The sequence below is a fragment of the Leptonychotes weddellii genome, chromosome 13 (genome assembly GCF_054177405.1).
Source record: "Leptonychotes weddellii isolate Sample4059 chromosome 13, ASM5417740v2, whole genome shotgun sequence".
NCBI classification, from domain to species: Eukaryota; Metazoa; Chordata; class Mammalia; order Carnivora; family Phocidae; genus Leptonychotes; species Leptonychotes weddellii.
The window spans coordinates 59,777,351-59,790,296 of NC_138381.1; the positions used below are offsets into that span (position 1 = coordinate 59,777,351).

Here is a 12,946-nt window from a genome sequence, read left to right on the forward strand (position 1 = left end):
AAGCTTTAGTCAAGATTAAGGTATTTTAAGACCTTTGTGTAACTGAACCAATCCACTAACAAGCACGTTTGGTTCCTGGGCACCAAGCTGCAGGTGATAGAAACTGCGAGGGGCTCGAGTCCGTATCACCAGAGAATGAGGTCTAGCTGGGAATGCTAAGCCTCAAGAGAAGCCTTGGGGTAAATGCAGATGGGAGAGAACTTAAGGTGTCCGGCCTTTTCCTTTTTTAAAGGTAGATGGAGGCTTTAAAGATTATTTCAGGGATCCATTTTATTGTATCTAATACAGAAAGAATATGAAGAAAATGAGGACATGTGTAAGCTCAGTATCTACCTTGAGTGTTAAATATCAACCGACATTCCCGTAGGGTGGGTCAAGCTACACCCTCCCCAAGTTAAACAGAGGCTTGACCTTTCACTGGTCAGGTGCTATACTGAGGAAGACCGAGCATTTTTGTTTGCTCAACTCCCATACCAGCACCAGTTATCAGGAAGAGTGGATCAGAGAGGCTATGTGGACTGGGTTCACAGAAAACAACTGAAAATTCAGGAGTCTAATTAGCGTATACTGCAAAATGTGTAATGGAATCAGAGAGCAAGAAATCTTACTATGCCAAAAATGCTTCAGTGTTTGAGACACTAAAAGCAGGATTAAAAATGGTAACCTGTTAAGAGAGCTCCTTGGGGGAGAGGGGAGGATGTAAACCACACACATAGGCAGAATATCCCCAAAGCAGCATTTATTTACCCATTGAATTCCAAAACATTTAATTTAGAAGTCTGGCATTTCATAATCACCCATCTTGATTGACGTGGGCTGACACACATGGTGCTGTCAGGATGCACAAGGACAATAGCCAAAGAGTTTACAAAAACTAAATCCATGATTCTTAAACAATCGCAACCAAAAAAAAAAAAGTTACAGGTATCAAAACTTTTAGATGCATTGCATTGAAAAAGAAGGTTTGTGCACATCATAATTTAAAGAGGCAAAACAAGGCGCTACTGAAACCTCACATTAAACAGTTTATTATAAAGCTGATGGAAAGGAGGAGTGGTCTCTTTGTAATCAGCTTCCCTTAACAGTTTTCCATTAGCTGAAGAAAGAGGTGGGAGGGGTGAATTCATTTTTTTGCATGCACAAGATGTACTGCTTAACAAAACACTATCAGCTTGTTTTAAATGGATCATTTAAGTATCAATCGTAGCCTGTGTTGGCTAATTCTCCTTTCTAAACTTCCCCATTGCTTTTGCTTGGATTTCACATAGATCAATAGGCACAGAATGCCTCATTCAGAACGCACTCATCTGCACAATTCGAAAAGGGAGCCCCTAAGGGCTTAAAGCAACCATCAATCCAGCAATGCCCAAGAAGATTTATCTGCAACTGCTTCCCAGGGGGCAGGAGAGCAGATCTGAGTAGCTGTGCTGCCAATACAGATAGGTTTAGCACTAGATATTTAGTGATTGTGGCAAGGAAGAATCAAGTGATGATGGGGGGTGGTGGGGGAAGGAAGGGCCCGGGACCCGAAGACTCTTCAGTTGCCTTCTCCTGCTTCTTCATCCTGCTGGTCGCTGGTCCAGAGGGTGAGGTTGTCTCGCAGCAACTGCATGATGAGCGTGGAGTCCTTATAGGAATCCTCGTTTAGTGTGTCCAGCTCAGCTATGGCATCATCGAAGGCTTGTTTGGCTAAGAGGCAGGCCTGCTCGGGTGCATTCTGGATCTCATAGTAGAACACGGAGAAGTTGAGGGCCAGACCCAGCCGGATGGGGTGCGTTGGCTGCATGTGCTCTTTGCTGATTTCAAAGGCTTCTTTGTAGGCAGCCTCAGAAGCTTCGACCACACTGTTTTTCTTCTCCCCGGAAGCTACCTCTGCCAAGTAGCGGTAGTAATCGCCTTTCATTTTCAGGTAAAATACCTTGCTCTCATACTGGAAATCATTGCAGTTCTTGATTAGGAACTTGTCAAGCAGAGCCAGGACATCATTGCACACTGTTTCCAGCTCCTTCTCAATCTTCTCCCGGTAAGCTTTAACTTTCTCCAATTTCTTTTCATTTCCATCAGCCATGGTTTTCTGCTCAATGCTGCTGATGACCCTCCAGGAAGATCGCCTGGCACCAACCACATTCTTGTAGGCCACAGAGAGGAGGTTTCGATCTTCATTGGAAAGAGGTTCATTGAGCTCTGTCACCTGCAAAATCCCCAAAAGATAAACACTGAAATCCAAATCCAAAAATCTTAGAAAGAAATCTTCCTTTGAACCTAATCAACAACCCTTCTCAAGCCAGCGTGGACAAGCTGGAGAAAAATCAATCAGACATGGATCCTGTCTGAAGGAAGACTGTAGTCTAAAAAGAAATAAATACTTGAAACAAAATATTCAGTGATAAGGGATTTGAGAAATTTGTAATTCGGGCCTTTTAAGATGTTGCCTTCATCTTGGTAGAGGTATGGGGATAAAGATAACCATGGAAAGATTGTGGTGGTACATAGCAGTGGATGAAAAAGCCCGGAGGTTCAGCCATTCTGCAGAAGGTATCGTCAACAATAAGATCATACAAGTCCTTTGCCAAATGTTTTAAGATTATAGACTGAAAGTACATTCCAGATTCTACTTCCAACTTTATATTCTAGAAAGAACTAATCACACCTCCCTGAAATACATATTAACAGATAAAAGCTTCACAGATGAGATCAAACACAGGTCAAGTGGCCAGAGTTTTGCCCTGAGTGGTTACACAAGAGAATCCTACTGGTACACTCAGACCTCCCCCAATCCAAATGGATACATTAGTGACAGGACCCTGCCCCCAGCCTCTGCTAAAAGGAAGCACAGTTACTCAGCAGTAAGCGCTACTTTGACCTACCAGTCAGGAAACCCTGACTGGCCATCAAGGATGGAAGCACCAATTACTTTTAGGAGAAATGTTAAATTTCATAAGCTGTAACTTTCTTTAGGTAGTTCATGATGCCAACTCCACATGAGCCAGCTATGTACTTAGTAAAAAGGGCGCTGGACTTTGTTGTGTTGTTGAATTGTGTCCCCCAAAGTTACACTGAAGTCCTAACCTCAGGACCTGTGAATGTGACTTATTGGGAAATAAGACCTCTACAGATGTAATCAAGTCAAGATGAGGTCATCCTGTATTAGGGTGGATCCTAAATCAAGTGACTGGTGCGCTTATAAGGAGTGGGAGATTTGGAGACACACAAACACAGAGAGAATTCCATGTGATTAGAGGCAGAATTGGAGTGATGGGTCTACCAGCCAAGGAACGCCAAGGATTACCAAGAGCCACCAGAAGCTAAAAAGTGAGGCAAGGAAGGATTTTTCCCTAGAGCCTTTAGAAGGAGCACGGCCCTGCTGACACCTTGATCTTGGACTTCTAACCTTCCCAACTGCAATAATATGATTTGCTCTTTTAAGCTACCCAGCTTGTGGTGCTTTGTTTGGCAGCCCAAGGAAACTAATAGACTTGGAATCAGAAAAACCTGGGTCTGGGCCCCAGCAAAGCCACTAATTTCTAAATTGGCCTCCATAAAGTAGGGGGATTCCTTAATTATATGACTTACTGGTAAATGTCTTTAATTTCCAGAAAAAAAGAAAAAAAAAACATTTAGGAAACCATACAACACTCAACAAAGAAAAATATTACTTAAACTATAAGGACAGAAACTCCTGCAATTGAGGGGAAAGGGTTTTGTAAAGGCCAGGTTCAAGGGAGAAAGTTATTAACAGCATATTAAAACAGACATGCTTTAACATGGATTGAAAAGACCGAGCAGTGAAGAATCAGAAATTCTAAAGATCAAAAAAATTAACTCAAGAACATAAGCAACAAATATAATCATTATGTGTAAAATTAGAAAACTTGTGCTAAGTTCTTCATTGTCTACTAGCAACCCCCTCCCCAGTAAAAATACCAACAATTCCCCCATTTCCCTGTCCCCAGCACCCCTACTCTTTTGCTACAAATCCCTAGCCTGGGATTGTCCCTCCACCTCTGCCTACTCAATCAAACCAACCCCACTTTTTTCTTCAGTGTGGTCTTTGGCTACAGGCTTCCTCTGCCTATCCCCTAGGAGGGCTGCCTGCAAACCAGGTTCCTCATTCCTCCTCACACAGAGGTTGAGTGGTCTCCACACTTTTCTCAGTGCTCTGCCCCAGTCCCAGGCAATCTCTCTACTAACTCCAAATCCATGCTCCCTTCAAATCCAGGTGAAGACCTGTAACCCCAATGGTTTTCTTCTCCAGTGAGTTCCTTCAAACACATGCTCACATTTGTTTATTGGAAATATAAAGAGACTTTATTTTTGTTAATATGGTCTTTTTAGGAAGAAACCCTTATAAATTAAAATTCCATCTTGAATCCTCCGACAAATCTGATCGTTGAATCCTCTCAAACGACTCACTTTTCCAGGGCAATATTCAGTAAAACATGAGGCAAGCACAGAATTCCAGAGCTCCTTAGCTCCTGCAATAAGTCAGTCTAAGGGCACTTGCCATTAAAATGCAAATGATATCTATAAGGAGTCACTAAGATTTCACCCTGTGGCTAATAAAGCTGCTTGTTAAGTTCACAAAGACACACCAAGGTAACTCCCCAGAGTGTATCTTTAAAATTGAGTGCATATGTGAAATACAGAACACCTTTATCACCCAGGGTTTTTGTACAATAGATATTATCATCACTAAAAAAAAACACAAAAAACCCTAAGAAATCTGGAGCTTAGCCTGAGCTAGCTATGTGACCTTGTCTGGGGATCAAAAGTAAAATAAGGGGCACTGGCCTAAACGATTTCCAAGGACCTCTTCAGCTCTAATATTCTAGGATTCTGTTTTTCCTGAGCAACAATAAAAGGTGTGGAAAGGCATGAGGTTGGTATTAGTGTAAATGAAATTTGGTTGTTTCTGTAGGTTTCAGGAATTCATGCGGCCCTTCTCCATCAGCAATAAATTGCCCAAAAAGGCTCCTGGGCAATATTTATAATGACACCTTCACATGAAAAATCATTTACTAGGAGTATTAGTGTTTATGTAACAATCATCTGGTTTCCTGCCAGTCTGAATGAATCACTATCAGCATCAGCTGAGTGTGACTAACAGCTAAGCAAGCATTGTTCTTAGAACCCCAGCCAGGGCCTAATTAGGAAATAACTAGATACGTTTAAATATAGTATTTTTAATCCTCCTGGGTTACAACTCAGGAAAGGGAAACTTATGGAAGGAAGATCATTTTATTACTTGATTGGATAACTAAAGGAAACTGAGCTTTCCCCAGATTGGAAAAGTATAGACCAAAGTGAAATCAGATGGCCTATTAAAACAAACAAGATTCACAGCCAGTCTTGATTTGTTAGCACCAGTTCCCAATATTTCAAATTCCAAACTACTGGAGGCAGGAGAGCTAAGGAAAGTCGGGTCACACACCGAGAGAAGCAGACACTGGGAGGCAATGTAGCGCAAGAGAAAGGAAAACGTAACTAGTAGTCCTAACCCCTCGGTACTAAAGCAGCTGGATGGTCATCTGCACGCATAGTCTGGGGAGATGATTTAGTGCAGCTTTACAATTAGAAGTTTCCAAATGGTTTCTAACTGGGAACGTGAAGCAAAGACAAGACACAGAATTTTCCAGATAAAGAGACCTGCCCAATGGTTCTCAACCTCCTCTCTACTCCAGCCATTTTCAACACAGCCTCATTTCTGCCCCCCATCGGCTACCCTCAGGGCAGCCATTCCAAACACGACGTCCTCATGGGGCAGCACCACCTCTAAGGGACTCCTCACCTCCGTTCACAGCCTCTCTGCCTTCTGCCTTCCTGTTTGCCTGCCCACCTCCCACCCCACTTAATCCAACTCACACACTTTGGAAACCTTAAGTTGGTGGACCATTCCCATTTCTAAAGGCCCATCTCTCCACCTCCCTTAAGGATTGGACACCAGGCCAGCCACTTGACTAATGTTCTGACTGATGTCCTTAGCATACCGCCGCCTTGGCTGTGCCAACTCCCAGCCCGGGGGCACTCACTTCACCCCATTTCCTCTGCTCTAGGACTACACAGTACTCAAAGTTACAAATAACCTGAAAGGCTACTAACTCATTTATCTTCCTATGACACCATTCGCTTACTCAAAAATCCCTAAGGGCCTCCTCCCACTAACACATCAGGCAATAAACTATGTGTTTGTGAGTAAAAATAGATCCACTGCCAAAAATAGCACAAGGACTATTTGGGAAAACTTAAAGTCTTAATCTGGGAAACATCCAACCTCAAAAGTAATACTGAGCAAACAAAAAATGCCACCCCTGGACGGCCAGGCCACATTGCCAAAGTCAGGGTAAATGTTACTTCTCCGGAAGGGCACTCCCATTCTTCAGAGCTACACGCACCCACTACTATCCCATCTTTTATAGTTACCCACACCCACTTGCTACCAACAAGCTTGCCTTTGGTATGAGTTTACAACAGGAGAAAACGATTCTCGTGAACAATTAGGTAAACATAACCACATCATAAAATCTTTAAACTTCTTTGGCAGAGTCCTGTATGTATTAAAAAAAGAAGAGGGGCGCCTGGGTGGCTCAGCCGCTGGGCATCTGCCTTTGGCTCAGGTCATGATCCCGGGGTCCTGGGATCGAGCCCCACGTCCGGCTGCCTGCTCAGCGGAGGCCTGCTTCTCCCTCTACCACTCCCCCTGCTTGTGTTCCCCCTCTCGCTGTGTCTCTGTCAAATAAAATCTTTTAAGAAGAAAGAAAGAAAAGAAAAAGGAAAAAGAAAAGTGAGTCAGGGTATGAAAGATTTTTTGGCTGACTCTTCCCCAATTTACTACCCTCCGAGTGAAGATTCTGCCTGGTCCCAAGATGGCAAAGTACCCATCTGTCACCACTTGCCCAGGCCTGGATAGACCACTCCCTGTCCTCACTAGGGCAAGGCTGCAGTTCTAGAAAGCCAAAGAGAAGCTAAACGTCAAGCTTAGAGCCGATGAGTTCAGGTAGTTAATATCCACTCAAAGCTTAACATTAGTCAAAACAGCCACCTTTGTTATCATGGAGAGACTGCCTTTTCTTACTCTTGACATAACTGAACATTTCTGTAGGGATTGGCAGGGATTAAATACAACCCATCTGAATGGCATTACTGCACGCTACTGTCCCTGGAGGCACCAACACTGAAAGCCTCAGAAGCTGTGCCAGGTTCCGATCGCAGGGAAGTGCCACCACCCACCACCCACCACCACACAACGGGAAAGCCACTGCAGCGAGGAGTGGGAAGAGCACCCGAACGGTGGGGCAGCAGACGGGTGTCCTCTACTTGGACGCTGGAAGGAATTTTACCAATAACCCAGACAATGAAATGTTAGGGCCTATCGGCTTATAAAATAGACTAAAAAATAAAAAAAAAAATGTGTGAAAACAACTGGTGCCAAGGATATGAAACAATTTCTTAAAATACCATGAATATAATTTAACATAGTTCTGCACTTCTTAATTCTTGGCAGGAATTCAAATTCAATTAATACTTTACTTCTTAAGCTAAACGAAACCCCTGGTCTTCAGGAGAACAAGCAAATCCAAATGTGTGAGTCTGCCTTCTACACTCCCCTGCTATAGCTAAGAACCATACATGGAAGATTCTGTTTTTAATCAAACTTGGCAAAAATGACTTACATCTGATAGATGAAATTACTTGTTCACTAAGCCCGCTTGTGTAAAGGGCCCGCAAGTTAGTCACCAACAATGACTAATGCCAGAATGTATACTAGAAATACTATCCCTTTCGTGATCCCGGGGTCCTGGGATGGACCCCCTCAACGGGCTCCCTGCTTGGCAGGGAGCCTGCTTCTCCCTCTCCCCACCCCACCCCACTCGTCCTCTCTCACATGCTCTAATAAATAAAACTTTAAAAAATTTATGTATATTATGCCTTAGCCTCATGGGCCATTATTATACAGTGGTTATAGTGAGAGTTCTAAATTCAAGAGTTCAGGTCTTGGCTTTACAACCTGACCTCGAGAAAACTAGCCTCTTTAAATCTCATTTGTAAAACGAAGTTAACAATTATCCATAGTCAGTCCATCCAAAGTTGTTATGAAAATTAAATGAGAATGTACACATGGGAGTACCAACTACCATTTACTGAATGCCTAGTAAGTAAAATGTAAGTTCCATAAACTTGATAAATTGTAACATAGAAAACACATTTGGGGTATCTCCTTCCAAACCATTTCTGGAAGTGTGACACTGCATTCTACCACTAATATGAAATTCAAAGCTCTGTGAACTGTTCACCAATTGAAGTCCTTTTAATTCAGGCTACTGCAAGAATCGAGAACCTTCTTTCTTTCCTCAGCCAATACATGGCAAAGCAATACTTACGTTACAAATGACCACTTAGTGGGAAATAGTACTCTCTAGTTTATACATATTTCAAACTACAGTACTGATGTGGCTTTGAGATTTCACACTAACCACAATTTTGGTACACCTCAAAATCATCCTTAGTTTTAATATCTGCAATACGGGTTAGGTCTCACCCTGAGAAACTCAGTCGAGCTCTCCACTTTTATACACCACCTGCTCATTCCCGCACTTCCCATAATCTCACAGCTGTTGGAATAAGAGCCTTTTGCCACTGGTTGGGCCAAGTGCCTCTTCCTCTCAAACTGTTTAAGCTGCAGCTTTATTTCCTGCACTCAAGATTTCTATAGATATTCTTCAAGTCCTTCAGATGTATTTCTGTCCTCTGTCAACTTTGTAATCAACTGTATCAATGTTAAAACACACCATGCTATCCCAAATAATTTTAATGTTTTATAAATTCACAATTACAATCTATGTTTTAATATAAAAAGATGACTTAAGGCAGTAAGAGACATGAATGATGTCCACCCATGAGTATTCACCAGAAATCTGGTTATTTACCCTCTTTCCTTAAATCACTTAAGTCTAATGCACTGACATTTTTATCCCCCTTTATAGGTTTCATTTTTTTTATTTAATCATTTGAGACACAGAGATACAGAGAGAGAGAGAGAGAGCATGAGCAAGGGGAGAGGCAGAGGGAGAGGGAGAAGCAGGCTCCCCGCTGAGCAGGGAGCCCGATGTGGGGCTCGATCCCAGGACCCTGGGACCATGACCTGAGCCGAAGGCAGACGCTTAACCATCTGAGCCACGCAGGCGCCCCTATGTCACTTTCTTATAAGATGGTATGATATCCATTTTTCAGAGGTTATGTTTGCGTAAGGTCATTTCAAGCCCAGCAGAGAGAGGACCTGGGTTCTTAATCTTTCACAATACTTCTTCCCACTGTTTCACTCTTTGCAAGCTGCTAGGTATGAGATGAGGAGATCTTGAAGACACTCCTTTAGTTCACTTCAAAAGCATTTCTTGCCTCCTCACATTATGAGGTGAGGCAGGGAACTGCAGTTCTCAAATGATTTGAGGCAACACTACTGTTTCCAAAATGCATGATTCTTCTTAAAGCTTACCGACACCATCCTCCAGGTGACACTGGTAGCATAAGGAACATCAATGATCACAGGCATTTAAATTATAAAGAAAACAGAAAACAAGTTAGAAGAGTAAGACTGAAAAATGACTTGATAGCAACACCAACATTACTAGTTTTACACTTCAAAAGACTCGAAGCCAAGAGATGTTAAAGTTCAAGGTTACAGTGTGGTGACATCAGAACATCTCACTCAGGTTGCTTCCCTGTCCACCCTAGAGCAGTCTACTTACCTGTCCACCACCCTGAAGAAAACCCACATACAAAGGTTACCAGAATTCCTTTTTTCCAAAAGCTCAACTTTAAGCCTATGATATTAATAAAATGGGGGCTGCGTCTTCCCAATAACATTAAGAATTTAATGTACTAATATCAACTTAATAGGTAAAACTAAGAAACTGTCTCCCACTGAACCCTGCCAAGTCCTTTCCAATGAATATATTCTATTAATTTAGATGACAAAAAAAGTTCCGACTTTTTAAAAGGAGTTACATTGAAGGACTGGTTTATCACAATTCTCAGATGACATAATTGGAGCTTGGATTGATTTTTCAATGCTGAATGGCTTATCCAACCCATCAATCATTTCAGATAAGATATTACAGATTCTCAACACACGGGAGGGTCCATTACTTTGCAAAATGCTACCTTTAAGCCTCAGAAAAAAATCTGTGAACACAAGTTTCTAGCTACAGGATAGCATTATTCAAGCCTGCTTATGAAGACCAGAAAGCCAATTTTGTTCTCTCCCCAAACTGTATTTCATTCCGGTTACATCTCTCAATCCTTTCCTTACTTCCCATTTCAAGTTGCCTCAGGTTTCCCAGAGCTCCAGAATGTCCTTTCTAGCCATCTTCCCTTAACCTCAATTCACCTTTATTCAAGCCCCACTCACAGGGTGAACGAAGGCCTCACTAAAATGTCTAGAGGCCTCAGCCTGCACAATCCCAGTGCCACTCCATTATTGGGGAGAAGACGTTCACTCAAGTGTGACTTGCTGTGTGAACAGAAGTGGCTCTTATCCCAAAGAAAATTAAGCTCAGAACCCCTTCAGAGGAAATATATTCACAGTAGATTCTGTAAAATTTGCAAAATTAATATTTTACATTTGTGTCCTTGAAGAGGGCCCCCTGAATTACAAAGGCTTCAGATCCCAAACCTAGCTTGTCCCTGGTTTAGACTAACCGGTGACAGCATGCCAGGGCTCAAATCAGGATCACCTTTATCAACAAATGAGTGGTAGTGCTGGTTTCTAAACACACCTAGTGCAATGTTTTAAAACAAGGACACCACAGGAAAGCTATCTCTTCAAGTGTCTGTCTTAGCTGGATAAATCCTAAATATTGACCTCAGCAACGTATTTCATATGATACTAATACCAAAGCCTTAAACGCAGCTCTTCAAATGATTCTGAAATTTTAGGGAGCCTCTCGATTTGTGGATTTATAAGAAATCTTACAAAGCCAGCAAAAGGACAAATGAGCCATAATTCGGGTCAGTAACTGTCAGGCTTCAGCCCGCTCAAAATTAGGGTGCAGATTTCTGAGTCCCAACCCTAGAGCTGCAGAATCTTTAGGTCTAAGGTGGGGCCCCGGCGGATCCTCCCAGATCTCCCGGAGGATGTACACTGGTTGAACGTAGCAGACTGGTGGCCGTCAGTTGTACCTCTACCACCGTGTGACCTTGACGCAGAGAAGTAATGTTCATTTAGAGAAAAGGTAAAATAAAGAGACAGGGACAGTAAGAGGATAACCGGAACTCTTAGTCTCATATATGCAGATGGTGTCTAATCCACGGTATGCGCTAGGGTGTGGCCGGGCACGAGTCCTTCACCGGAAATCAAGTTGCAGAATCAATCTACGAAGATCTCGGGAATGCAAAGGCACACAGCCCTGTCTTGCCAAGAAGTCACGTCTCATTTTAATCTCCAGGCAGATGCTCGCTGCATTAGACCTGGGAGTGGGGCCCCACACCCACCGCCCTCCAGCTCGCGTCCACGTCTAGACTGCAGGATGGGGGGTCTTCGCACACAAAGCCAGCCCCGGGTGTGGGAAGATGGAACGAGAACGATTCCGGCGAGTAGAGCGTAACAGATCGGGATCACACAGACTTCAGGTGGTGGCAGAGAAAACCAGGAGAGACAGAGCGCCACTCACTAGGTGATTCTTTATTACGAGTTGGGGTATGGAGGAAGGCGAGAGGGAGGCGAGCCCCCACGTTGGGCAGAACGGTCTAGAACGAGGAATGTGGCTCTCTCACGTTTCCTCGGGCACCCCTCCTCCCCCACCCAGGGCTCCGAGCTGGGATACGGCGACCCCCGCCCGCCTGAAAGGGGCCACTGTCGCCCACCCTTCCTCGTGGGGCTGCATTCCTCCCCCGAGACCCCACCCCGGCCCGGCCGCAGGAAATGGCGGGGCAGGCGCGGGAAGCGCGGGCTGCCGGTGGGCGGCCGCGCCCAACGAAGTCGCGGGGTCGCCCCGGGCCAGGAGGGAGATGCCGCCCGGCCGCTCATCCCTCCCCTACGCCGGGCCCCCCCAGCCGGCCAACCCGGCCTCCCGGCGCGCTCACCGCCTTCATGGCGGAGGCCATGTCGTCGTAGCGCTCCGCCTGCTCGGCCAGCCGCGCCCGCTGCAGCAGCTGCTCTCGGTCCCCCATGTCGCTCGTGGCTCGGCCTCGCCTCGCGCCCGCACCGCTCGCCCGCTAGCTCGTGCGTCTGCTCCCTGGTCGCCGCGGAGGCCGCCGCCGCGCACGCGCACTGGCTCCCCGGCCGACCCAAGGCTGCAGGCTGCAGGCTGCAGGTAGCGCCGCCGCTCGCGCCCTCTCGCTGGCTCGCCCCGCACGCTGTGGCTCGCGCCGCCGACGCCGCCGAGGGAGGAGAGGCGGCCGCGCGGGGGGATGGGAGGATGGAGGACGCCTGCGCAGTGGGAGCAGCCGGGCCTGGCGGCGGGGAGCGGCGGGAGTGGGAGGGGGGAAGGGCGGGCCGGCCCTAACGGTCTATTTCAAGGTGACGTCACCTACTATAAATAGCTGCCGCCGCCGCCGCCGCCGCCTCCGCCGCCCCGCCCGAGAACTGCGCAGGCGCCCTGTGAGTGCTGCATTTTACCGCCGCATAGGTGGAGGTGGGAGAAGGGAGAGTGGGGTGGGGACTGCGGAGCCCGAGGAGGGGGCGCGGTGATGGCGGTTGCGTAGGTAGCTCAGTGTCACAGCTCCTCTTTGAAGCGCGTCTCTGAGGCCAGTTGGAGGTGTGACTGCAGAAGGACCCAAAAATCAAATAACCCTACTGTTTGGAAAAGCCAGGAGGCCGTGTGCCCCGGGGGGCGGGCCGGGACCGCCCCCGCCGTCTCGCCAGCCTTGACTCCAGGCTGGCCCATGGGCTCCTTGGGGACGCACCCTCTGCTTGGATCCGTACTGGCCAGGGCAGGATCGGGTCTGGACT

At 45.8% G+C, this 12,946-nt stretch overlaps 1 protein-coding gene across 1 annotated transcript; it reads right to left on the minus strand.

Annotated features, from left to right (window-relative positions):
* Positions 1-724: 724 nt before the first annotated feature.
* Positions 725-12,364, minus strand: YWHAH (tyrosine 3-monooxygenase/tryptophan 5-monooxygenase activation protein eta). Its single transcript, XM_006747692.3, has 2 exons — positions 12,079-12,364; positions 725-2,191 (listed from the first exon to the last, which is right to left on the minus strand). Exons 1-2 carry the CDS (start codon positions 12,163-12,165, stop codon positions 1,538-1,540), a joined length of 741 nt encoding a protein of 246 aa, XP_006747755.1. The 5' UTR covers positions 12,166-12,364; the 3' UTR covers positions 725-1,537.
* Positions 12,365-12,946: the final 582 nt, after the last annotated feature.

Bases quoted from the DNA above. Each gene is read 5' to 3' on its own strand.
- YWHAH (XM_006747692.3), bottom strand. From the start codon at position 12,165: ATGGGGGACCGAGAGCAGCTGCTGCAGCGGGCGCGGCTGGCCGAGCAG. The intron at 2,192-12,078 runs GTGAGCGCGCCG...GGGATTTTGCAG, and splicing joins TGGCCTCCGCCATGAAGGCG to GTGACAGAGCTCAATGAACC.